A 26,918-nucleotide genomic window follows, 5' to 3' on the forward strand; every position below is an offset into this window, starting at 1 on the left:
AACTGGATTCACACACAGGGAGACATTTATTAAAATTCAGCATTTATTTTGCTGTTCCTAAGATGAAGTAAATTGGATTAAGATGTCTTTGCCTCTTAATAAATTTGCCACATACGTGTGCCACCAATATAAACTTACACCTTATAATTTATGCTAATTTGTGATGTAAAGTATAGTAAATCTGCTGGGTTGTGGGAGACCACAAACCTTTAAAAAAAAAAATGTTTCTATCACAAGAGTGGCAGAAAGCCCACAGTGTTTTGCTGCATTATTAGTGATATTTTCTTTGCTGTTTTTAACTACATGCCTTTTTTGTCAAGAGACCAGATGTCACTCTGAAGTCTATGTTGAAATATGTTTTTGTTTAAAGTATTTTTGCAATACTGTCATTACTGCAATAAGTGGTGTTAAAAAATTCACATTTTAAAGGGAAACTGTCAGCAAGGTCACCCACACTAACACGAATATACAGATAGATAGTTTGGATTACCCTGTTTCTAACACTTTTTTACGGGAAAATAACGATGCAGCTGTTCTAGAGATATTCACCTAGTATTCATGTGGTCATTTCTTTTTATATGCAATGAAAGAGGCTGCTGCTAAATGTGTAATGCTTTTATTGCCCACATAGGACGATGACCCCATCCCCTCCACCTTTTAACAGACGTACTAAGAAAGAGAGATAAATATTTATGAAGGGCAGGGTTATCTGCTGAAGGGGTGGGGTTATCAATTGGAGTGGATGGGATAAAGCATTGCACATACAGCAGCAGCCCGCCTCCTTTGCACAAACGAAGGAATTACCATATGAGAAACGAGAGAAATATTTCCTGAACGTCTCCACCGATCTTCATCCTGTAAGAAGCTTTAGAAACAGGGTCACCCACATGATCTACTTGTATATTTAGTTTAGTGCAGGTGACTTTGCTGTCAGTTTCCCTTTAAATGTCATAAAATAAAACGATTGTAAAAAATTTAATAAATAACTTTCAAGGTGTTTTTTAAAAGCATAAAATTGTGAAAGAATAAAGAGTGCAAAGGAGGCCTGAAGAAGTATTGTGCACGTCAGTGGAGTATCTAGAGTCCCATGGGCCCCAACCTCCTAACAGTTAGAGGGTACATTAAATAACAAACAAAAATATATTATTAACATAGCTATTAACATAGACGTCTGCTGGCACTGTGCGCTGCTAAAAGAAGCACTTTTCATTCATAGCGCTGCAGGGGTATATGTATATAGAAGCGCTGGGGGGTGCAGATATATAGCGTTATCTGAACCCCCCCCCCCCTCCCCCACAGCGCTTCTATATACATATGCCGGCGCTACGCTATGAATGAAAAGTATTTCTATCAACAGCATCGGGCCGCCAGCTGCTGCTAGAATGCTTTTTATTCATAGCGAAGCGGTGACATATGTATATAGATGCTGTGAGGGTACATATACATGTGCCGGCGGGGGATACATTTTACTTGCACTTCAGGGGGCATATTATAAATGCGCTGGGGGGCTACATATATAGGCTATATGTCTGCCCCCCCCCCTGCAGCGCTATATATCTTGCCCCCCAAAGCACTTTTAATATAGATATGGCACTGACCATTCAGGGCTCCCCGCGGGGTATTCAAAAATGGAAGTTAAAACACACTGATACATCGCAGGGTTGTGGAGCTTGCAGCCCGCTCCCCCGTTTAATAACTTTGGATTGCATCAGGTCTCAGAAGTGAGACCTGGTGCGATCAATCCCTCAGCCCCTGTACTACAACCCCCTTCATGGAACAGACTCTGTTCCATGATGGGGGTAGTAGTACAAACACTAATGTAGCCTCCCCAGCTGTCTGCAGACTCCTGCAGCCAGGGAATTACTACTCCCATTATGGAATCAAGTCTGTTTCATGATGGGAGTAGTCTCGGCTGTGGGAGTCTGTAGACAGAGGTGTTACGGCCATACCTGAGGGATGTTATAACGGGTCTTAACGGATGAATATTTATTCAGCCGTTAGAACCCGTTATTTCATCTGTTATTATACATCTGTTTTCACACAGAAAACAGATGTTTAATAACGTATGAATGCTCATAGTGTGAAAGCAGCCTTAGGGATAAGAGACAAATAATGCCCCCACACCATGACCACCACTACCATTACAACTAATGAGCCACTAATATCGCTATATTGTTACTGAGTAAAATCCACTCTACAAAGACCAATATTCCAACCTACAGTGACCATATAGTGGTACATACCAGCTGTATGCTAGCACTCTGCAGACCGTATAAGTGATAACACTGCAGTTACATACAGTGACTCACAGGACACTCCCTGCACCCAAAACTCTAGTTGAAGTGACAGGACAGGGAGCCTCTGGCTCTGTCCTGTCACAGCAAAAAATAAATAAATCGAGCAAGAATGAATGAAAACCGCAATCAGGGAAGCACTTGTGTCACTTCATCCTAGTGATCGGTGGGGGACTTAGCAGCCGGACCCCTAATGATCACAACTTCTGGTATGTCTTTATGACCTGACAGAAGTTATCTCAAAGTTAAGATACCTGTTAAGTATTCTTTATCTATAGGCTGCCCAGAAAGGCCCTGCAGTTCACAAGAAGCTCCTGCCCATAGTCAGTAGATATAGACAGCTATATTAACGATTATTTATTATAAATGAATGCTGACAAACATTGACTTTCTTATAAATTCTAATTTATTTATGTATACGCATGTTAAAAATTTTTGTGGAAAAGATACCTTTTCACTTTTAGCATACTTGAATTTTTTCTCCTTGTAGTAATTTCTTTTTGGAAGTACATGTAGTAACATTAAGTCACATACAACTGTTGCCTGAAAGACAAAGTCATACAGATTGAAAGAAAAGTCTGACTTGAATAAAAAATTACTAGTGGGCTCTACTGCATCTCTTACAATTCTTTTATATAAAATTATGAAAATCCCAGGTGTAACATTGTGAGCGGTATATATGGACAGAAGTGATGCAGTGTTCATGTCAAAGTGCATTGTACAAATCTGTTCTACATGTTTTAACTGATGATATGTCTATTTTTAATTTGTACTTGTTGCAAGGGCAATTGGGCCAGGACTGCCCATTAAATAGTCATTGTATGGTGTTGCAGACATTCACTATAACTATGATGGTTATAGTCATGGCTGTAAATCTTGGCACCCCTGAAATTTTTCTAGAAAATGAAGTATTTCTCACAGAAAAGGTTTGCAGTAACACATATTTTGCAATACACATGTTTATTCCCTTTGTGTGTATTGGAACTAAACCAAAAAAGGGAGGGAAAAAAGCTAATTGGACATAATGTCACACCTAACTCCAAAAATGGTCTGGAAAATATATAATATTGTCACCCTTTCAAAATTGGGGAAAAATAAGATTTTCAAGCATGTGATGCTCCTTTAAACTCACCTGGGGCAAGTAACAGGTGTGGGTAATATAAAAATCATACCTGAAAGCAGATAAAAAGGAGAGAAATTCACTTAGTCTTTGCATTGTGTGTCTGTCTGTGCCACACTAAACATGGACAACAGAAAGAGGAGAAGAGAACTGTCTGAGGACTTGAGAACCAAAATTGTGGAAAAATATCAACACTCTCCAGAGATCTAGATTTGTATTTGTCCACAGTGGGCAACATTATCAAGAAATTTACAATCCATGGCACTGTAGTTAATCTCCCTGGGTGTGGACAGAAGAGAAAAGTTGATGAGGTGTCAACGCAGGATAGTCCGGATGGTAGATAAGCAGCCCCAAACAAGTTCCAAAGATATTCATGCTGTCCTGCAGGCTCAGGGAGAATCACTGTCAGCGCGAACTATCTGTGGTCATTTAAATGAAATGAAACGCTGTGGCAGGAGACCCAGGAGGACCCCACTGCTGACAGACATAAAAAAGCAAGACTACATTTTGCCAAAATGAACTTGAGTAAGCCAAAATCCTTCTGGGAAAATGTCTTGTGGACAGATGAGAACAAGATAGAGCTTTTTGGTAAAGCACATCCTTCTACTGTTTACCAAAAAAGGAATTTGGCCTACAAAGAAAAGAACACAGTACCTACAGTGAAATATGGTGGAGGTTCAATGATGTTTTGGGGCTGTTTGGCTGCCTCTGGCACTGGGTGCCTTTGAATGTGTGCAAAGCATGAAATCTGAGGATAACCTATGGATTTTGGGTCACACTGTACAGCCCGGTGTCAGAAAGCTGGGTTTGTGTCCAAGATCTTGGGTCTTCCAACAGGACAATGACCCCAAACATACATCAAAAAGCACCCAGAAATGGATGGTAGCAAAGCGCTGGAAAGTTCTGAAGTGGCAACAATGAATCCAGATCTAAATCCCATTGAACACCTGAGGAGAGATCTTAAAATAGCTGTTGGGAAAAGGCGCCCTTCCAATAAGAGAGACCTGGAGCAGTTTGCAAAGGAAGAGTGGTCCAACATTCTGGCTGAAAGGTGTAAGAAGCTTAATGATGGTTATAGGAAGTGACTGATTTCAGTTAATTTTTCCAAAGGGTGTGCAGCCAAATATTAAGTTAAGGGTGCCAATAATTTTGTCCAGCCCATTTTTGGAGTTTGATGTGACATTATGTCCAATGTGCTTTTTTTCATCCCTTTTTTGGTTTAGTTCCAATACAAACAAAGGGAATAAACATGTGCATAGCAAAATATGTGTTACTGCAATCCTTTTCTGTGAGAAATACTTCATTTTCTAGAAAAATGTCAGGGGTGCCAACATTTACGACCATGACTGTATGTATGGTGGCAATCTTCCTCCTTGTATACTAGTATTATTGGTAATATTGGTGTTAGTATACTGGCTTTGGTCAGTAATAGTATGGTGGTAATATGTATGGTGATATTTGCTCCTTGTATTCTCTTGTTTTTTAGTAACTGTATGACTATCTTTTAAATGCACTATCATGCATAGACTTTACATATATTATACTATGTTAACGTTACATATACATTCTTACTCTTCTTTTTATTTCGTATGAAGTCATGGCATGTACAGACATGTACAGACTACCCAAGAGTGATAGGAGTATGGTTACAGCAATCACACTCCTATCACCCTCAGAACCCAGCATGTACAGGCTTCCTGAGTATGTGCAGGTTGCCTGAGGGTGATAGAAGTGTGGTTGCAACAATCAAATCACTCTCGGGTAGCCTGTACATGTTGCATAAGTTCATGTACTAAAATACTCTCAAGTAAGACAAAAAAAATTGTGTTTCATATTACGATATATACTTCTCATGGAAGCATAAAACAAAGATGTTAACATAGCCTTAACCCCTTAAGGACCAAGTTTATTTTGACCTTGAGAAGAACCAGAGCATTTTTTGCACATCCGACCACTGTCACTTTAACCATTAATAATTCTGGGATGCTTTTACTTATGAACCTGATTCCGAGATTGTTTCTTCGTGGCATATTCTACTTTAACATAGTGGTAAATTTTCGTCCATACTTGCATAATTTCTTGGTGAAAAATTAGAGAATTTAGCATTTTTCTAACTTTGAAGCTCTCTGCTTGCAAGGGACATAGACATAACAAATACATTATATATTGATTCACATATACAATATGTATGTCTACTTTATGTTTGCATCATAAAGTTGACATGTTTTTTACTTTTTGAAGACATCAGAAAGTTTGAAATGCATTAGAAATACCCCATAAATGACACCATTATAAAAACTGCACCCCTCAAAGTATTCAAAATGACATGCAGAAAGTTTGTTAACCCTTTAGGTGTTTCACAGGAATAGCAGCAAAGTGATGGAGAAAATTCAAAATCTTAATTTTTTACACTCACATGTTCTTGTAGACCCATTTTTTTGAACTTTTACAAGGGGTACAAAGAGAAAAAGCCCCCTAAAATTTGTAACCCAATTTCTCTTGAGTAAGGAAACACCTCATATGTGGATTTAAAGTGCTCTTTGGGTGCACTACAGGGCTCGGAAGGGAAGAAGCAACAATGGGATTTTGGAGATGGAATTTTGCTGACAATTTTGCTGAAATGGTTTTTGGAGGGGAAGGCCCATTTAGGAAGCCCCTATGGTGCCAGAACAGAAAAAAAAAAATCATATGCATACAATTTTAGAAACTACATCCCTCAAGGCACGTAACAAGGGGTACAGTGATCCTTAACACCCTACAGGTGTTTGACGACTTTTCGTCAGATGTGTAAATGAAATTATTTTTTTTCACTAAAATGCTGGTGTTACCCCAAATTTTTTATTTTCACAAGGGGTAATAGGAGAAAAAGCCCCCAAAAATATGGATCACCATTTCTTCTGAGTATGGAAATACCCCAGAAGAGACGGATCACCATTGGACTTTTGGAGAGAGAATTCGGGGGCCATGTGGGAAGTCGGGGGCCATGTGGGTTTACAAAGCCCCCGTGCTACCAGAACAGTGGATCCCCCAACATGTGACCCTATTTCGGAAACTACACCCCTCACGGAATGTAATAAGGGGGGCAGTGAGCATTTATACCCCTTTGGCTTTGACAGACCTTTGGAACAGTGGGCTGTGCAAATGAAAAATTTTATTTTGAATTTTCATGGACCACTGTTCAAAAAATCTGTCAGACACCTGTCGGGTGTAAATGCTCACTGCATCCCTTGTTACATTCTGTGAGGGGTGTAGTTTCCAAAATTGGGTCACATGTGGGGGGGTCCACTGTTCTGGCACCATGGGGGCTTTGTAAACGCACATGGCTTTCAATTCCAGCCAAATTCTCTCTCCAAAAGCCCAATGGAGCTCCTTCTCTTCTGAGCCCTGTAGTGTGCCTGCAGAGCACTTTACATCCACATATGAGGTATTTCCATACGCAGAAGAAATGGTTTTACAAATTTTGGGGGCTTTTTTTTTTTACTATTACCCCTTGTGAAAATAAAAAAAATTAGGCTAACACCAGCATTTTATAAAACAATAAAAAAAGCAAATTTTTCATTTTTATATCCAACTTTAACAAAAATTCGTCAAACACCTGTGGGGTGTTAAGGCTCACTATACCCCTTGTTCTGTTCCGTGAGGGGAACACTGAGAGTTTGTTACTTGTTTCGCTACCAGTGTGCCTCCAGCTGTTGTAAAACTATAACTCCCAGGATGTAAAATCTATTGGTGCATGCTGAGAGTTGTAGTTTGTTTCGCAACCAGCGTGCCTCCAGCTGTTACACTGAGTTAGGTAACAAACTCTGTGTTTCATAACCAGTGTGCCTTCAGCTGTTGAAAAAACTACAACTCTTAGCATGCACAGCCGAAGGGCATGCTGGGAGTTGTAGTTATGCAACAGGTGGAGGCAAACTTTTTCATAGAAACAATGTACCTCTAGCTGTTGCATAACTACAACCCCCAGCATGCACAATCTACCAAAGGGCATTCTGGGAGTTGTTGTTATGCAACAATAGAAGGCACAACTCCCAGCTTGCGCCTGTGTGGATGGGGGGTGGGTGTAGGGACTTATGTCTCCTGTGCCTTCTCCCGCACCCATGCAGGGGCATAACCATGTAGTGGGTTGCGACTGATTGACGCACCCAGAAGATGCATCTTCTTGTAAAATATAAAAAAAATATATATTTATAATCCTTTTTTTTTGTTTGTTTGTTTGTTCCTTTGCCCGGGCTATTTATCATTATTATTTAATAATTTTTGTACTTTTCGTACTTTTTCACATTACACCTTATGTCCTCTGTGTGGGCGGGTTTGCGGTGTCTGCTCTCGTCCCGCCCCTCTCCTCTCCTCCTCGGCTCTGTTGGGGGGGGCGGGATGAGACCTGATGCCCGACTATAACTGTCAGGCTTGGTGGGATGTGTGTATTATACACGCTTCCTGTATATAGGATTTTCATATACAGTTGTTGTGTATATATATTTGATATATCCAAATATTCTGCCCCACTTCCGGCCTCTCTGTGTGTAGTATGATTGCCCCGCTGCCGGTCATGTGGTTGGCCGACATACAGCACGCCAGGATGGGTGGATACGTGTGACCGGATGTGCGGCTGAATATTTTGACCGCACACCCGGATATGATATTGTGCGAGTACAGCCCCACTTGTATATATAGGACAGGTTTTTCCTTCAGGTTATCACCACCATTTTTTCCCCCTGGGGGGCTTGGTGTTCTGAGGTTTATCTTTCCTCCACCTAGGATTGTATCTTTTTAAGTGTTTTTAACTGTGTGTGGTGTTTCCTAATAAAGGTTATATATTATTCATCATTATTTGGTTGTGCATTTGAATATAGTGATCAGCTGTTTTCTACTGAAGATTTAGTTGTATATTTCGGTCACTGTTTGCACCCAATTCAATATATTACTATTATTTTTGTGGTGCCCATCCACTCATCTCTTTTTTCAAACAACAGCAGAAGGCACAGCCTTACCTCCTGCTGCTGTGCTCCCACAAGGTAGTCGCCGCCGCTTGTCCTGGGGCCCCGATCTCACCACAGGCGCCAATGATTGGGGGCCCCAGGTGCAGGTGTCCACTCCCGGAACCCACTCTCACCCTCCGGAATAGGGGCAGAGTGGGTGCCGTTAGTGACACCCCCAGCAGGAGTCCTGATTCGTCGCCCGATGCTGCTAAAGGGTGCTGTCTCGGACGACACATATTACCCATTTTTTCTGGGTCACCGGGGACCTGATTGACCCAGAATCACCGCAAATTGCTGGTCTGAATTGAATCCTCAGGACCCCCCGAGGCGTTGTCACGGGATGCCTGCTGAATCATTTCAACAGGCATACTGTTCCATTCATCGATGGTTTCCCAGCGGGGAACGGAAACATCCAGGACATACAGGTATGCCCTGGGTCCTTGAGTACCAGGATGTCAGGGCGTGGCTGTAGGCTCTGTGTCCTTAATGGGTTAAGGATGTACACTGGTGGATTATTATATATTTTTTGTTTAATCGACTGGTTTAAATCGACGTTTTAAAAGCTGCATTTTTAAAATGTGCCAGAAAGTTAAACAGATTTGTAAATTACTTCTATTTAAAAATCTTAATCCATCCACTACTTATCAGCTGCTGTATGCTCTACAGGAAGTTCTTTTTGTATTTCTTTTCAGTCTGACCACAGTGAGGTATTTTTATTTTTAATAAAAATATAGGTGATAGAGGCAGATCTGACAGGTATGCTTTAACTGTCCATCTTCTGGGTTTAAAGGGATGCTCCAGTGGAAAACAGTTTCCACCGGAGTACCTCTTTAACCCCTTAAGGACCAAGCCGATTTTGAGCTTAACCCCTTAAGGACGCAGGGTTTTTCCGTTTTTGCATTTTAATTTTTTCCTCATCACCTTCTAAAAACGCTTTCAATTTTGCACATAAAATTCCATATGATGGCTTGTTTTTTGCGCCACTAATTCTACTTTGCAGTGACCTTAGTCTTTTTACCAAAAAATCCACGGCAAAGCGGAAAAAATTCATTGTGCGACAAAATTTAAGAAAAAATGCAATTTTGTAAAATTTGGGGGCTTTCCTTTCTATGCAGTGCATTTTTCGGTAAAAATGACACCTTATCTTTATTCTGTAGGTCCATATAATTAAAATGATACCCTACTTATATAGGTTTGATTTTGTCGTACTTCTGAAGAAAATCATAACTACATGCAGGAAAATGTATATGTTAAAAATTCTCATTTTCTGACCCCTATAACTTTTTTATTTTTCCGCGTACGGGCCAGCTTGTTGGCTCATTTTTTGCACTGTAATGTGAAGTTTTTATCGGTACCATTTTTGCATTGATCAGACTTTTTGATCGCTTTTTATTCATTCTTTCATGATAAAAAAAAAGTTGCCAAAAATACGCTATTTTGGACTTTGGAATTTTATTGCGTGTTCGCCATTGACCATGCGGTTTAACTAACAATATATTTTTATAATTCGGACATTTACGCGCGCGGCAACACCACATATGTAAATTTTTATTTTATTTACACTGTTTTTTTATGGGAAAAGGGGGGTGATTCAAACTTTTATTAGGGAAGGGGTTAAATGACCTTTATTAACTTTTTTTTTAACTTTTTTTTTGCAGTGTTATAGCTCCCATAGGGGGCTATAACACTGCACACACTGATCTTTTACATTGATCCCTGCAAAGCCATAGCTTTGCATGGATCAGTGTTATAGGCGGTCGATTGCTCAAGCATGTATCTCAGGCTTGGAGCAATCAAACGCCGATCGGACGCAACAGAGCAAGGTAAGGGGGCCTCCGCTCACGTCCTAGCTGATCGGGAAATCGCGATTTTATCGCGATAGTCCCGATCAGCCCGACTGAGCTGCCGGGAAGCTTTCACTTTCATTTTAGACGCGGCGATCAACTTCACGCTAAAGGGTTAATAGCGTGCGGCACAACGATTGGTGCCGCACGCTATTAGCCTAGGGTCCTGGCTATCATTAGCCGCTGGGACCGACCTGGTATGACGCGTGTGACTCCGTTTTAAATACCGGGACCAAGCGTAGGGCGTACAGGTACGCCCTGCGTCCTTAAGAGATTAAAGGGGTACTCCGGTAGAAAACTTTTTTTTTTAAATTCACTGGTGCCAGAAAGTTAAACAGATTTGTAAATTACTTATATTAAAAAATCTTAATCCTTCCAGTACTTATTAGCTGCTGAATACTACAGAGGAAATTCTTTTCTTTTTGGAACACAGTGCTCTCTTCTAACATCATGACCACAGTGCTCTCTGCTGACATCTCTGTCCATTTTAGGAACTGTCCAGAGCAGCATATGTTTTAAAATTTTCTCCTTCTCTGGATAGTTCTTAAAATGGACAGAGGTGTCAGCAGAGAGCACTGTGGTCATGATGTCAGCAGAGAGCTCTGTGTTCCAAAAAGAAAATAATTTTGTCTGTAGTATTCAGCAGATAATAAGTACTGGAAGGATGAAGATTTTTTAATAGAAGTAATTTACAACTCTGTTTAACTTTCTGGCACCAGTTGAAAAAAAAAAAAAGTTTTCCACCGGAGTACCCCTTTAAGGACCAGGCCTATTTTATTTTTGCATTTTTGTTTTTTCCTCCTCGCCTTCTAAAAATCGTAACTCTTTTATATTTTCATCCACAGACTAGTATGAGGGCTTGTTTTTTGTGTGACCAGTTGTCCTTTGTAATGACATCACTCATTTTACCATAAAATGTATGGCGCAACCACAAAAATACTATTTTTGTGGGGAAATTAAAAAGAAAACAGCAATTTTGCAAATTTTGGAAGGTTTCGTTTTCACGTCGTACAATTTACGATAAAATTTACATGTGTACTTTATTCTGTGGGTCAATACCCATGATTACATACTTTTCTATTATGGTTGCTCTTTAAAAAAATCGCAAACATTTTAACCAAATTAGTAGGTTTAAAATCCCTCTATTTTGACGACCTTTAACTTTTTCATTTTTCCGTATAAGTGGTGGTATGATGGCTCATTTTTTGTGCCATGATCTTTACTTTTTATTGATACAACATTTGTGTATATAAAACTTTTATTACATTTTTTTCTATAAAAGGTGACAAAAAAAGCAGCAATTTTGGATTAAAAAAAAATGGTTTTTTTTCTCACGCTGTTCACTGTATGGGATCTTTAACATCATATTTTATTAGTTCAGACATTTACGCACGTGGCGATACCAAATATGTTTATAATTTCTTTTAAACTTTTTGGGGGTAAAATTGGAAAAAGGGACATTTTACATTTTTATTTGGGGAGGGGATTTTTCACATTTTTTTAAACTTTATTTTTACTTCTGATCTTCTGCTCTGGTCTGCTCAATCCTGGGAAGGCGGTGTAGGCAGGTGAGGGGACCTCCGTCTGCCATGTTAGCTGATCTGATCCCTGCAGCCGTGCCGCAGGCGATCAGATCAGCATAAAATGTGGCACACTGCCTCAGATGCCGTGATCTGTATTGATCACGGCATCTGAGGGGTTAATGGCAGACATCCGCGCGATCGCGAATGCCGGCCATTACTGGTGGGTCCCTGGCAGCTATCAGCAGCTGAGACCTACCACACATGACCCGATCATTGCTCCGATGCTCGTGAAGTACCGCTGCACCAGGATGTACATTTACGTCCTTGGTCGTTAAGGCGTTAAATAGGCACTGTCAAATCCAAAAACTTTTTATGTTGTCACCTATGGAAATTAAAGACCTTTTGTAATATGGTTGTTTATTATAATTTTTTTTTAAATAAAAATTTAATAAAGAAAACAGCTCCTGAAAATCCCACCACTAGGGGTCCCCATACCTACTGGGACACTAACCAGTCCTGTAGCAACATCAAGCTTGTCCATGAGTCATGGACAAGAGATAACTCATGGACAAGGCTGCATGAGAAGACACACCAATCACCTCCCACCACCACAAGGGAGGGACACGCACCTTCCCCTGAGAGAACTTCTAACACTGTGAGCTAATAAAAAGAGGTATTTTTTATAATAAATGTAGGTGATAGAGGCATACAAATTAGATGTGCATGGTCAGGATTAGGTAGTATGTAACATATTTTTTTTTTTTTTTTTTTGTGTGGGATCTGAGAGGTACATTTTAAGGCTCATTTCACAATACTGATTATTCCCGATAGTGTGACGACTGTTATGAAGATAGTGGGAGAAAAATTTGTGCTTGTGCCGTCTTTTTCTCCCGCTATCTTCAGCTGCAATAAAGGGAGTTATAACGGACATTAGAGGAAACCCATTCAAGTGAATGGGATCCTCTTTGCCCATTATAACTCCCGTTATACTCCATTACAATAACGGACGTTAATACCTCACAAAGTTGAAAATAAAAAAGAGCCATTAACGTCCGTTTGTAACAGAGCAATTACACAGTGTGAAAGCAGCCTAATATGACCATGCACTACAGATACTTGTTGATTGAATATTTGTTTGGATATCAGCTCTCTTTTCTGACCCCACTATACATTGCATGTTAAAATTGTAATATATATTCTGAATGGGAAGAGTTGAATAAGCAGCTGCCAGACAGACACCTTTGGCAGCAGCTTATCTTTACAGAAAACAAAAGGATCTGCCATGTTTATAGATGAGCGAACTTTTGAAAAATTCGATTTGGCCGATTTGTTTCGATCCGATTTTATTTGCGTTGAATCTATATTAAAAATGGCTATTTCTGGTCTATCTGAGCCTCAATAGGGGTGAAGAACACTTTGCTGTGTTCTAACATGCATATGGAGTGTGCTGGGGTAGTGAAATAATACTGTTCTTCAGAATGACATGCAGGTTACCGGCATCACTTTTAGAATCACTGCTGCAGAGCAGCATAATGAAAGAGCCTGGAGGTGGCTCAAGTATGAGGAGACCATATAGTGGCTGAATGACAGAGCCTGGAGTTGTTGGCAGCATGAGGAGACCATATAGTGGCTGAATGACACAGCGTGGAGGTGTTGGCAGCATGAGAAGACCATAATAGTGGCTGAATGACACAGCGTGGAGGTGATGGCAGCATGAGGAGACCATATAGTGGCTGAATGGCACAGCTTGCATGAGGCTGAAGCATGAGGAGACCATATAGTGGCTGAATGACACAGCTTGGATGAGGCTGAAGCATGAGGAGACCATATAGTGGCTGAATGACACAGCGTGGAGGTGTTGGCAGCATGAGGAGACCATATAGTGGCTGAATGGCACAGCTTGCATGAGGCTGAAGCATGAGGAGACCATATAGTGGCTGGATGACACAGTGTGGAGCTGTTGGCAGAATGAGGAGACCATATAGTGGCTGAATGACACAGTGTGGAGTTTTGGCAGCATGAGGAGACCATATAGTGGCTGAATGACACAGTGTGGAGGGGTTGGCAACATGAGGAGACCATATAGTGGCTGAATGACAAAGCATGGAGGTGGCGGCAGCATGAGGAGACCATATAGTGGCTGAATGACACAGTGTGGAGGTGTTGGCAGCATGAGGAGACCATATAGTGGCAGTCCCAGCAGCATCAGTAAACCATATATTTCCTGAATGGCACAGCCTGGAGTTGGCTGAAGCATGAGGAGACCATATAGTGTCTGAGTGGCACAGCCAAGAGTTGGCAGAAGCATGAGTAGACACTAGGCCTTCACAATCCCTAAGATGATAAGATGAATTCTGAAATTTAAACCGAAGATTTTGGGTAGCTAGTGCTACCATAACAAAATTTTTATTCCCAGACCCAGGCCCAGCAGCATCAGTAAAGCATATATTGCCTGAATGACACAGCCTGGAGTTGGCAAAAGCATGAGGAGACAATTGAAATATAAGAATTTTAAATAGAAATCTAAGATTTTGAAATTGAAATTGGGGATTTTGAAATGGAGCTTTTAACTCCCAAGTTTTAGTGCCCCGGGCCCCGGCATGTGGGTACAAAGGACCTAATCTAACAAGGAGTCACATGGCAGCACAACAACAGAGTCCTAGATGTGGCATCAGTAGGAGGAGACCATATAGTGTCTGAATGGCACACCCTGGAATTGGCTGAAGCATGAGAAGAACCCAGGGCTTCACAATCCCTAAGAAAAAAAGACGAAGTTTGAAATTTAAACTGAAGATTTTGGGTAGCTAGTGCTACCATAACAACATTTTTTATTCCCGGGCCCAGCAGCATCAGTAAACCATATATTGTCTGAATGATGAGGATAACATATAGTGTCTGAATAGCACAGCCTGGAGTTGGCAGCAGCATGACGAGACATTGAAATTTATGATTTTTAAATTTAAGATTTTGAAATTGATATTATGGATTTTGTAATAGAAATTTCACTACTCTGGCTTTCCTATCACAGTATATAGACCCTTGAAAGATTAACAGGTACAAAATAGTACACTATTTAGATGTCGGTATGTGGTATGCACTAGGGCAGAAAAATGTGCTACAGTACGCTTAAAAATACTTATTTTTACCTGTGTCCCAGATTACAAAATTTCTTTATAATCAGAAATTGTCAGAATGCCACCTGACATTCAAAATAATAAATGATACATACGTTCTCTGAAGAAAAGGATACTTCATTAGATGACAATAAGAGCATTGTGTGTTCCAGTGACGTTAGCTCATCGGAGGAACAGGAAAACATGATACAACTTAATTTTGCAACTGAAGAACCGCAACAAAGAATGAACGACTTAAAGCCTACTGGAACTGAGGAACTTCAAAATGGTAAATTTACCACCTGGGATAGTCAGTCAAATGAGGAGACAATAGGGCCTCACAATCTCGAAGAATAAAAGATAAATTTTGAAATTTCAATTGAAGATGTATGGGACCTAGTGCTACCATAAACATATATAGGCAATGTCCTAGGCCCAGCAGCATCACTAAACCATGTAGTTTCTGAATGACACAGACAGGAGCAGGCAGCAGCATGAGTACACAAGAGGGGTTCACAACCCCTAACATTAAAAGGTGAATGTTGAAATCTCTATTGAAGTTGTATGTTAGCCAGTGCTACCATCCAAAAATGTAAGGCCCAAGCCCAGCAGCATCACTAAACCATGTAGTTGCTGAATGACACAGATAGCAGCAGTCAGCAACAGGAGTACACAAGAGGGTTTCATAACCCCTAAGATTGAAAGATCAATGTTGAAGTCTCTATTAACTTGTTAAGGACCCAGGGCGTACAGGTACGCCTTGATACGCTGGTACTTAAGGACCCAGGGCGTACCTGTACGCCCATGGGAATTTTGGTCCCCGCCACGTGCCGGGCGGGGAATGGACCGGGGTGACTGCTGATTTCGATCAGCAGGCACCCCGCGCAAATGCTCAGGGGGGTCATCAGAACCCTCCTTGTAGGCGATCGCCGCAAATCGCCAGTGAATTCACACCGGTGATTTGCGCCGATTCCGGGTAATACGGGTTTATGGTGACCCGGAATATAAGGGGGATCGGGGTTGTCCAAGACACCCATGATCCCCCTGAAGGGATAGGAGTGAGGTGGCAGGGGTGCCACCCCTCCTATCCCTGCTAAAGGTCGTCAAGAAGCGACAACCAATAGCAGATCTGGGGCGGGGGGGTTAACTTTCGGTTTCCCCGTTCTGCCGACCCACAATAGGCGGGGCAGAATGGGGAAACCAACAGGGACCGGCACCAGAAGAGGACGGCGATGTGGCTCCCTGGATCCTACAGAAGCTGGTGAGTTGCCTAGCAACATCTGGAGAGCTACAGTCTGAGACCACTATACAGTGGTCTCTAAACTGTAGCCCTCCAGATGTTGCAAAACTACAACTCCCAGCATGCCCAGACAGCTGTTTGCTGTGTGGGGATGCTGGGATTTGTAGTTTAGCAAGATTTAGAAGGGTACAGTTTGGAGATCACTGTGCAGTGGTCTCTTAACTGTGGCCCTGTAGATCTTGCAAAACTACAACTCCCAGCCTGCCCAGACAGCAGTTTTCTGTCTGGGCATGCTGGGATTTGTAGTTTTGCGACATCTGGAGGGACACAGTTTTGAGATCACTGTGCAGTGGTCTCTAAACTGTAACCCTCCAGATGTTGCAAAACTACAAATCCCAGCATGCCCAAAAAGCAAACAGCCGTCTCGGCATGCCGGGAGTTGTAGTTGCGTACCTCCAGCTGTTGCATAACTACATCTCCCAGCATGTCCTTCGGCGATCAGTACATGCTGGGAGTTGTAGTTTTGCAACAGCTGGAGGCACACTGGTTGGAAAATACTGAGTTAGGTAACAGAACCTAATTGAAGGCTTTCCAACCAGTGGGCCTCCAGCTATTGCAAAAGTACAACTCCCAACATGCACGGTCTATCAGTACATGCTGGGAGTTGTAGTTTTGAAACAGCTGGAGGTTTGCCCCCCCATGTGAATGTACAGATTTTTCCCAGGTTGTAATGCGGCCGAGACCTGACTCGCTAGTCAGCTGATGACAGGGAGCTTGTCTGCTTCAATGGGTGGAGTGATCGCTTGGTGGGAGAGAGATCAATCTTCAACTAATGCAACAGTTGTAGGCACTCTGATTGAAAACCACAGGTCTTTGGATGCAGCTCATTTATGTTTCAATGGGTGGGGTGGCTGATGTGTGGGAGGGAAGATAATGGAATTGGGGGATTTGTAGTCAAAAAAAGAAAAGTCAAACAGAAATACCAGTTCACAAAAAGCTAGCCATAGTGTTATGGTAATCTCACAACATAGCCATTTAGCCCGAAAACAAGCGCAGATCGTTCCTAAGCACTGTCTGGCAGGTACGTACTAAAATCGCCTTATGGTGGATAACCCCTTTAAGGACCAAGCCCAGCAGCATACGTAAGCCAAGTAGTTCCTGAAAGACACAGTTAGGAGCAGGCAGCAACAGTACTCAAGAGGGTTTCATAACCCCTAAGATTGAAAGATCAATGTTGAAATCTCTATTGAACAGGTATGTTACCTTGTGCTAGCATCAAAGAATTTAAGGCTGAAGCCCAGCAGCATCACTAAGCACAGAAGTTCCTGAAACACACAGCCTGGAGCAGGAATCCGCATGAGTTTACAAGAGGGCTTCACAACCCCTAACATTAAAATGTTAATGTTGAAATCTGTATAGAAGATGTATGTTAGCTAATGCTAAAATCAAAAATTTTCAGGCACAGGCCCAGCAGCATCACTAAACCGTATAGTTGCTGAAACACACAGCCTGGATCAGGCAGCAGCAGAATTACACAAGAGGCCAGTGCTAACATCAAAAAAATGTAGGCACAGGCCCAGCAGCATCAGTATGCCAAGTAGTTCCTGAAACACACAGCCTGGATCAGGCAGCAGGATGCGTACATAAGAGGTCTTCACAACCCCTAACATGAAAAGATCAATGTTGAAATCTCTATTGAGCATGTATGTTTGCTAGTGCTACCATAAAAAAATTGTTGGTAATATCCGAGACAGTCCCAGCAGCATCAGAAAACAATATATTGGCTGAATGACACAGCCTGGAGGTGGGGAAAGCATAAGGAGCCCATTTAGTGTTTGAATGGTACAGCCTGGAGGTGGCCGAAGCTTGAGGAGGCCATATAGTGGCTGAATGGCACAGCCTGGAATTGGCAGGAGCATAAGGAGACAAAATAGTGGCTGAATGAAACAGCCTGGAGGTGGTAGCATCAGGAGTCCTGAAAGTGACAGGGTGACAGATTGGTGCGGTGGGTGGCAATATCAGTACCCGGTGATGAAGGTGGCTGGAATGTTTGTAAATGGGGAACAGAGCCTTAAATCTGTTTGGTAATATCCATATTTGTGAAGTGTTGGTGTAGTACCATGGTCAATCTACTCTGATGCATCTGACATTGGTGAGTGGAAATCCTGGCTGATCCATGCCTGATTCATCTTCACAAAGGTCAGTCTCTCCACATTTTTCGTGGACAGACGAGTTCTCCTTGGGGTGACTATGGCCCCTGCCGCACTAAACACCTGCTCTGATGGCACACTACTGGCCGGGCAGGACAGCTTTTCCAGGGCAAACTCTGCTAGTTGCGGCCATAAATCAAGTTTGGCTGACCAGAAGTCCAGCGGATCTTCAAGCTTTGTTGGCATGGCCATGTCAAGGTATGCCATCACCTGTTGGTTCAAGTCCTGCTCCATGTCTACCTGCTGCTGATGAGTTGCTTCACTATGTGGGTGAAGAAAGGTACTCATCAGCGACTGTAGACTAAGGCTGCTGCTGAAGGAGCTGGTACTGCTCCTGCCACCCCACCCCCTCCCCAGCAGCCATGGCAGTGGAACGTGAGCACAGAGGGCCCCCCGAGTAAGACCTGCGAGTGGATGGAAGATGGTGCTAATAGGCATCGGCCAACTGACTACATAGGATCTCTCTGTAGTAGGTCAGTTTGTCCTCCCTCCCAGTGGGTGTAAAAAGCCCCCATTTTGTGCCAGTAGCGAGGTTCCAATAAGGTGAAGAGCCCGAAGTCATCCCACTGCCGAATGTTGACAATTCGGTGGTCACCACGCAAGCAACTGAGCATGCATCATGCCATTTGTGCAAGTGACTCGGAGGGACTCCCTTCCTCCATCTCCACTGCATACTGCCACAGTGTGTCTGGGTCCTCTGTCTCCCCTTCCTCATAACCCTCTAGCTCCTCTAGTTGATCATGCTCCTCCTCTCCTGCCAGATGACTAGAAGCAAAGCCCATCTCAAGAAACCTAAACTGTGCTCCACTGTGCCCCTCCTCCAGTTCAGCCCCCACAGGGCTCATGTGGCCATGAGATGTAGACGTAATATCTGCATTGTCCTGACCAGCCATCATTTTCAACACTTGTTGTAGAAAATGAAGTAGTGGAATGACGTCGTTCATCCCATAATCCTGGCAACTTAATAAAAATGTGGCTTCCTCAAAGGGCCTGAGCGAACTGCAGGTGTCACGTATGAGCTGCCACTGGTTCACTTTAAAGTTACACAGGAGAGTACCCCTATCCGCTTGGATCATCAAGAAATTTGTGATGGCTTTTCTCTGGTCGTACAGTCGGTCTAACATATGGAGGGTGGAATTCCAATGTGTGGCAACGTCACAAATCAGAGTAAGTTGGGGGATACCATTCTGACTCTGCAGCTCAAGGAGGGTGTGCTTTGCGGTGTACAAGTGGCTGAAGTGCATGCAAAGTTTCCTTCCCATTGTTAGGATGTCTTGCAAATGGGGGGAACAGCTTGATAACCAGATTTAACAAGTGTGCCATGCAGGGCGCATGGCTCACCCTTCCTTGTCGCAGCACGGCGAAGATGTTCTTCCCGTTGTCCGTCACCATGATTCCCATTTCCAGTTTTTGTGGAGTAAGCCATGCACCGATTTCTTTACGAATGACTTTTAGCAGTTCCTCCCATGTGTGACTCTTTTTGCCAATGCAAACCATGTGAAGAACAGCGTGACACCGCCGTGCCCTGCACACATGTTATGCTGAAGGGCCACTGAGAGTTGTTTGGGCAGTGGAGGCTGAGGACACGGTGGAGGATGAGGAGGCAGAGTCGCACAGTGTCACAGGACCAACGGGCTGACAGCGTGGAGGAGGAAGCGGCAAGACCTGTCCAAGTTGGGGTTGTGGCTGTGCAGGAACCACATTCACCCAGTGAGCCGTAAAGGACATGTATTGTCCCTGACAGTAGTTACAGCTCCAGACGTCGGCGCTGTCGTGCACTTTGGTGCACACCGACAGGCTCAAGGACTGGACCACCTTCTCTTCCACAAAATTGTGCAGGGCTGGTACTGCCTTCTTCGCAAAGAAATGACGGCTTGGCACTCTCCACCTCGGCTCAGCATAAGCCATCAGTTCTCGGAAAGGTGCAGAGTCCACCACTTGAAAAGGGAGGGACTGCAGCACCAGCAACTTAGACAGGAGCATATTCAGCTTCTGCGCCGTTGGATGAGTGGGCACATACTGTTGTCTCTTGGACATGACTTCGCAGATGGATTGTTGGCAGAATGGCTGACTAAAAGTGGGAGGAGCAGGAGCATCTAGAGTGACAGAAGGAGGGTATGACACACAGCTCCCTTCAGCTGAGGTGGTGAAGCCTTGGCTGGCTGAAAGAGGGAGTGGCGTGCCACTGGGTGATGCAGCAGGCAAGACCACTACATAAGAGCCATGGTTCTCCCAGGCTGCTTTATGGTGGTGAAGCATATGTTGTCGCAGGGCCGTGGTGCCAAAATTGGGACCCTGGCCACGCTTCACCTTCTGCCGACATATCTTGCATGTGGCTATGTGAACCTCCTCCGGATGCTTGATGAAAAACTGCCACACCGCCGAGTAGCTGATTTTCCCACCAACAGTCCACACTAATTGACTGCTACTGCTGCCTTCTCGAGGAACCCCTGTTCCACTACCTCCCTGGAAGGTAGGCTGCCACAAAGCATGTGGTCTCCCCCGGGCACGTTTGGCTCTAGAATTTCCACTTCTGCCACGATGCTGACTGCCAACCATGCTACTGCCTTGCTGGCTCAGCTGCTGCCTCATGGGCAATTTGCAACCCTCTTCTCCTGATGATGATGAAGCCCCTTCTGCACCTCGCTCCCAATTGCGATCGGCTTCATCATCATCATCAACAAGTGTCTGTGCGTCACTGATGTCCTCCTCAGGTTCCTCAACAGTGTCTGCTTCATGACCCTGAACCCTGGCAACACCGCCTCCCACGTCACTCTCCTCATCACTACTTTCCCGCCTAGCGGAGGAAGCGGCGGATGTCTACTACACTTCTTGGCTGGGCAGTACCTGCTGACTGTCCTCTATTAGATCATCCTCAGTGAATAGAGGAGCTGAACCCACAGCATAAGATACTTCTGTAGGAGAGGGAACAGCATAGGACAGAGGAAATGGGAGGACAGGGACTGCTCCCGGGCCATGCCAACTGAGGGTTTTGTCTGAGGAACCCATCGACTGTTGACTGGGGGTGTCAGATGTCACCTGTGAGGAAGTGGATGACCGTGTTACCCAATCGACGACGGCAGATGGGTTGCTGGTCGAGACACGATCGCTAGCTGATAACGGGAGCTCAGGCCTCTCGCTGCGACTCCTGCTGCCACTAGCCCCTAGTCTGCTGTGACCACTGCCAGAAGGATTTAGGCCTCTGCCACTCCTCTGTGCACGTCCTGGCACTTCTCTGGCTGACATACTTACGCGTATATGAGGATAGCACAATATGCGTATATGAGGGTATTACAATACGCTTCACTACGCTTTAAACAGTATTTGTCTAGAACAGGGTAATACCACCTACTGTGATTCAGGGTAATACCACCTACTTGCCTTCCCGCCTTGTCTTCCCACCTTCCCAGCATCCCTTGCCCCATGTACTGACATGTGGATCTGCCATTTTAGATGCCCTGGAGCCTGGAACGCTGTAAAATAGAGTTTAATGAAGTGATTTGCGCGATAGAATCGCGGCTATATTCACATTCATTGCGAATCAAATATTTCCTGAAATTCTTAACAAATTCGTGTTTGTCAGCTTCGATTTGCTCATCTCTAGCCATTTGGAAATCCAAAACTTCTTTTTTCCTACATCAGCTGTTGAGTCTGGAGGCACACAATACAAATTAGATGGTTGTCTGGTATTGTCTAAATCATTGGATTCAGCTGAGATAAATCTACTGTGTATGGCCAGCTTTATCACTTAACCCCGTAACGACCACGGACGTAAATGTACATCCTAGTTTGGCGGTACTTCTCGCACCAGAACATACATTTATGTCCTGTGTATGATCGTGAGCATCAGAGCTGTGCTCGCGTCATACACGGCAGGTTCCGGCTGCTATCTGCAGCCGGGGACCCACCGGTAATGGCCGACATCCACAATCGCCCGGATGTCCACCATTAACCCTTCAGATGCTGTGATCAGTACAGATCATGGCATCTGCGGCAATGCGCATGTTAAAATAGATGATCGGATCGCCCGCAGCGCTGCCGCGGCGATCTGGTCCTCTGTAATTGCGGACAGAGGTCCCCTCACCTGCCTCCGTCCGTCTCCCGGCATCTCCTGCTCTGGTCTGAGATCGAGCAGACCAGGGCAGGAGATAGCCGATAATACTGATCAGTGCTATGTCCTATGCATAGCACTGAACAGTATTAGCAATCAAATTATTGCTATAGATAGTCCCCTATGGGGACATAAAAAGTGTAAAGAAAAAAGTTGAAAAATCCCCTCCCCCAATAAAAATAAAAATTGTCAGTTTTTCCCATTTCCCTTCAAAAAGCGTAATTTTTTAAAAATAAACATATTTGGTATCACCGCATGCGTAAATGTCCAAACTATCAAAATATAATGTTAATGATCCTGTACGATGTAAACGTAAAAAATAAAAAAATTAAAAAAATTATGCTTTTTTGTCACATTTTGTTCCCCAAAAAATGTATAAAAAATTATCTAAAAGCTTTATATAGGCAAATGTGGTATGGATAAAAAGTAAAGATGATGGCGCAAAAAATGAGCCCTCATGCCGCCCTATATACGGAAAAATGAAAAAGTTATAGGTGGTCAAAATAGAGTGATTTTAGATTACTGATTTTGTACAAAAAGTTTTGGACTTTTTTTAAGCGGTACAAAAATATAAAAGTATCTAGCCATGAGTATCATTTTAATCATATTGACCCACACAATAAAGAACACGTAATTTTTACTGTAAATTGAACAGTGTGAAAACGAAACCCTCCAAAATGTGCAAAATTGTGGTTTTCATTTAAATTTCATCCCTAAAAAAATATTTTTTTTGGTTCGCTGTACATTTTATGGTAAAATGAGAGGTTTCATTACAAAGTACAATTGGTCACACAAAAAACAAGCCCTTATATGGGTCTGTAGATGGAAATATTTAAAATGTATGGATTTTAGAAGGCGAGGAGGAAAAAACGAAATGCAAAAATAAAATTGTCATGGTCCTTAAGGTGAAAATGGGCTTGGTCCTTAAGGGGTTAAAGAAGAAGTCTTATGCCTGGTCAGCACAGAAAAACGTATATCCCCTATCCGCAGGATAAGGTATAAGTTTTAGATCGCGGGGGGTCTGAGCACTGTGGCCCCCCCACGATCATCTCTGTGGAGCCCTGGCTCGAACCGAATGGCTCTCCCATAGAGCTATATGGAGGGGGCATGGCAGCCCCCGATTCGGGCGGGGGTCGTGACACGCCACTCTGTGGGAGAGCCAGAGCTCTGTACAATCGCGGGAGCCACAGCGCTCAGACCCCCCTCAATCTAAAACTTATCTCCGGATAGGATAGGGGATACGTTTTTCTCTACTGATCGGGCATGAGACTTGTCCTGCATTGCCAGCTTAATAGAGGCTGACAGAATTAACCTATTGTTCTTTTGGGGTGGATTGTCCTATGTACATACCCTGTGCAAGAGTGGAGAGTTGTAAACAAGCAGAGTGTAACACTCACGTTTCTGTATGTGGATCCGCTGGACCTGTGTGGCAGAAGACTTGGACCGTACCAGGGAGCGGAGTCTAAGGTGCCGCTGGTCATCATCAGAGCCCGCCGCAAAGCAGGATGGGCTTGTAGCTGCAGGCGACACCCAGGTCGCTACCCCTGGCACGGCTCAACCACACAAGCGGCTAAGGCGATGCGAGGCACAGGAGGGATGAGGCAACTCGTAGTCTGGATAGCAGTTGGCCAGGGCAGGCGGCACAGTAACGTAGTCAGGATGTAGCAGGAGTTCAGTAGGCAGGCGGCAGAGGAGCAAGGTCAAGTCACAAGAGCAGGACATCTGGTACACGGCAAGGCAATACAAAGGAACGCTATCTCTAGGGCTCAAGGCAACAAAGATCCGGCAGAGAACTGAGGAGGGTGGAGGAATTTATAAACAAGCCACAGGTGGTTACACTAGCCACAGGTGGTTATGCCCTTTAAATCTTAAAGCTCCGGTGCACGCACTCCCTAAGGGACGGGGACACGTGCGCCGGAGCAGAGAGGTAGAGGCAGAGGCAGGAGAAAAACCCGGAGAGTGACGGACTGGGGCTCGCATGCGGGCGTGTCCTGCGATGCGAGTCCCAGCCCCGTTGACAGCAGAAGGTAAGGGGACCATGCGCTCACGTCCAGTGTGTGAGGCCGGAGCACATAGTGTAACACAGAGGCTCGCACTCTGGCAGATAAAGACACCCATGTGGCAGCAGTCACCATATTACTCTGTCGGCTATTTCCCTGGGTTGTGTGACAATCATTCATAATAAAGAAGTTGTATGTGATAAGACAATCACTTCAACATTAGAAAAGTATTTAAAGGAGTTGTCCAAAGGAAGTTTTGTGTTTTTTTCTTCTGAGACAGTAAAGAAGATAAGATAACACCTTTAACAACCCCTTTAATAGCTCCTTATGAGTTACCTCATTGATGCTCAGTTTATTTCCAAACATTGTTTTATTAGTTTAGAACTGAAAAAGGCATAAACATTTTTTATGATTGTTTTGCCTGTATAGAGTCAAATTTTATAAATACAAGAAATATACATAGTGGGGGACATGTATCAAAGATTTTACCCCAGTTTTGTGTTACAAATTTTTGCGCAAAATTTTGCGCAAGCTGTTTTTTTTTTTGCGTACATTCTGGTGGAGCATTTCCTCCAGATGTGTAGGTTTTGGTGTACCTTGGAGTGGCATATTTAGTACGCACAAATTTATTAACTGCGTACATTTCATTTACCCACGGAAATCTTGTGTGATGACCATATTTTTAATACAAATATAAGCCATCTTGGACTGCACTTAGCAAGATACTCTAAATCATCTGTTCCATTTTTCAAAGAGTAAATTGAGGAGATTACTATATTTGCCCACAATTTATTAAACTCATTGCGCTTGATTGATAAATTTTGCACTTCTGCGCATAATTTAGAATTTGGCAAAAGGGGTAAACTGCTTCTACCATACACAAATAATGATACATGTCCCCCAGTATACACACAGAAGCCATAGTCCCTAATACTGCTAATGTGTGTATTTAGCAGGTATGTGCATGATGTAGACATATAGATTAAGAGTGCTAACATGACAATGCTGTAAAACACATTTATGAACTTACCACACCAAATATACCAATTCCTGATCCTATTGTCGTCATTGTTGGAATTATATCAAATTTTCCTCCCTGTAAAATAAACATTGTAAGTATTGTTTTATTATGTACAAAACACAGAGAAACAGAAGGTGTCTGGCACTTCACTCCAGATATATATGATCCCTATTCATGCTAGTGCAAAAGTGGATGTCAGCACGGGTATCCAGGCGTGGAGGTGCAGATCACGATAACAGTGCATATGACATTATAGAAGAAAAAGTGGAATGTAGAAGATCGCACTCACCACAATTGCCAAAGATTCTTTATTGAAGCATGTACGGCAGGTATATATAACTCGGATGCGGGGGCGCCTCTGTGGGACAATGTCCATTTCGTGCACTTCGTCTAGCTAACGCTCACTGAGTGAGTGTGGAGGCGGAGAATATCAACATACCACAACATGTACCACAATCAGCCCAGTCCTCACCTTAGTGATTCAAATGGTAAGTGAAACATAACAACAAAACATACAAAACATTATAAAAATGAACTATAATCATTCCTGTCATTAAGTCCAAGTGGTCCTAGCGCTTCTAGTTTAATAATCCATCTAGCTTCACATTGTAAGAGGCTAGTATGTCTGTCACCTCCGTTACGGGGTGGATTAACCCCTTAACGACGAAGGACGTAAATGTACGTCCTGGTGAGGTAGTACTTAAAGGGGTACTCCGGTGAAAACCTTTTTTCTTTTAAATCAACTGGTGGCAGAAAGTTGAACATATTTGTAAATTACTTCTATTAAAAAATCTTAATCCTTCCTGTACTTATTAGCTGCTGAATACTACAGAGGAAATTCTTTTCTTTTTGGAATGCTCTCTGATGACATCAGACACAGTTCTCTCTGCTGACGTTATTATAATAATAAGTCTTTATTTATTGTTGTCCTTAGTGGGATTTGAACCCAAGTCCCCAGCACTGCAAGGCAGCAGTGCTAATCACTGAGCCACCATGCTGCCCTTAGCATACATCTGCTATGCATGGTTGCTAAAATGGACAGAGATGTCAGCAGAGAGCACTGTGCTCGTGATGTCATCAGTGTTCCAAAAAGAAAGGAATTTCCTCTGTAGCATTCAGCAGCTAATAAGTACTGGAAGGATTCATATTTTTTAATAGAAGTAATTTACAAATATGCTTAACTCTCTGCCACCAGTTGATTTAAAAGAAAAAAGGTTTTCACCTTGCTCTGGCCGTCTCCCGGGGTCTTCTGCTCTGGTCTGTGATCGAGCAGAAGATGACCGATAACACTGTTCAGTGCTTTGTTCTATACATAGCACTGAACAGTATTAGCAATCGAATGATTGCTATAAATAGGCCCCAATGGGGACTATTAACCCCTTAAGGACGCAGGACGTAAATGTACGTCCTGGTGAGGTGGTACTTAACGCACCAGGACGTACATTTACGTCCTAAGCATAACC

At 43.2% G+C, this 26,918-nt stretch overlaps 1 protein-coding gene and 1 long non-coding RNA gene across 5 annotated transcripts in view; one reads left to right on the plus strand and one right to left on the minus strand.

Moving 5' to 3' along the window:
• LOC130355769 (uncharacterized) overlaps window positions 1-26,918 on the plus strand; it is a 161,769-nt gene that overhangs the window by 45,681 nt on the left and 89,170 nt on the right. The window lies entirely within an intron of this gene.
• Window positions 1-26,918, minus strand: part of P2RX1 (purinergic receptor P2X 1) — a 199,617-nt gene that overhangs the window by 27,561 nt on the left and 145,138 nt on the right. For all 4 annotated transcript variants that reach the window (XM_056556399.1, XM_056556401.1, XM_056556400.1 and 1 more), the window contains 2 exons: window positions 25,465-25,530; window positions 2,745-2,837 (listed from right to left, as the gene is read on the minus strand). In XM_056556399.1, the coding sequence (XP_056412374.1) occupies window positions 2,745-2,837; window positions 25,465-25,530 (159 nt within the window). The remainder of the gene's footprint in view (window positions 1-2,744; window positions 2,838-25,464; window positions 25,531-26,918) is intronic.

Source organism: Hyla sarda, chromosome 2 (genome assembly GCF_029499605.1).
Source record: "Hyla sarda isolate aHylSar1 chromosome 2, aHylSar1.hap1, whole genome shotgun sequence".
Taxonomy (NCBI): Eukaryota; Metazoa; Chordata; class Amphibia; order Anura; family Hylidae; genus Hyla; species Hyla sarda.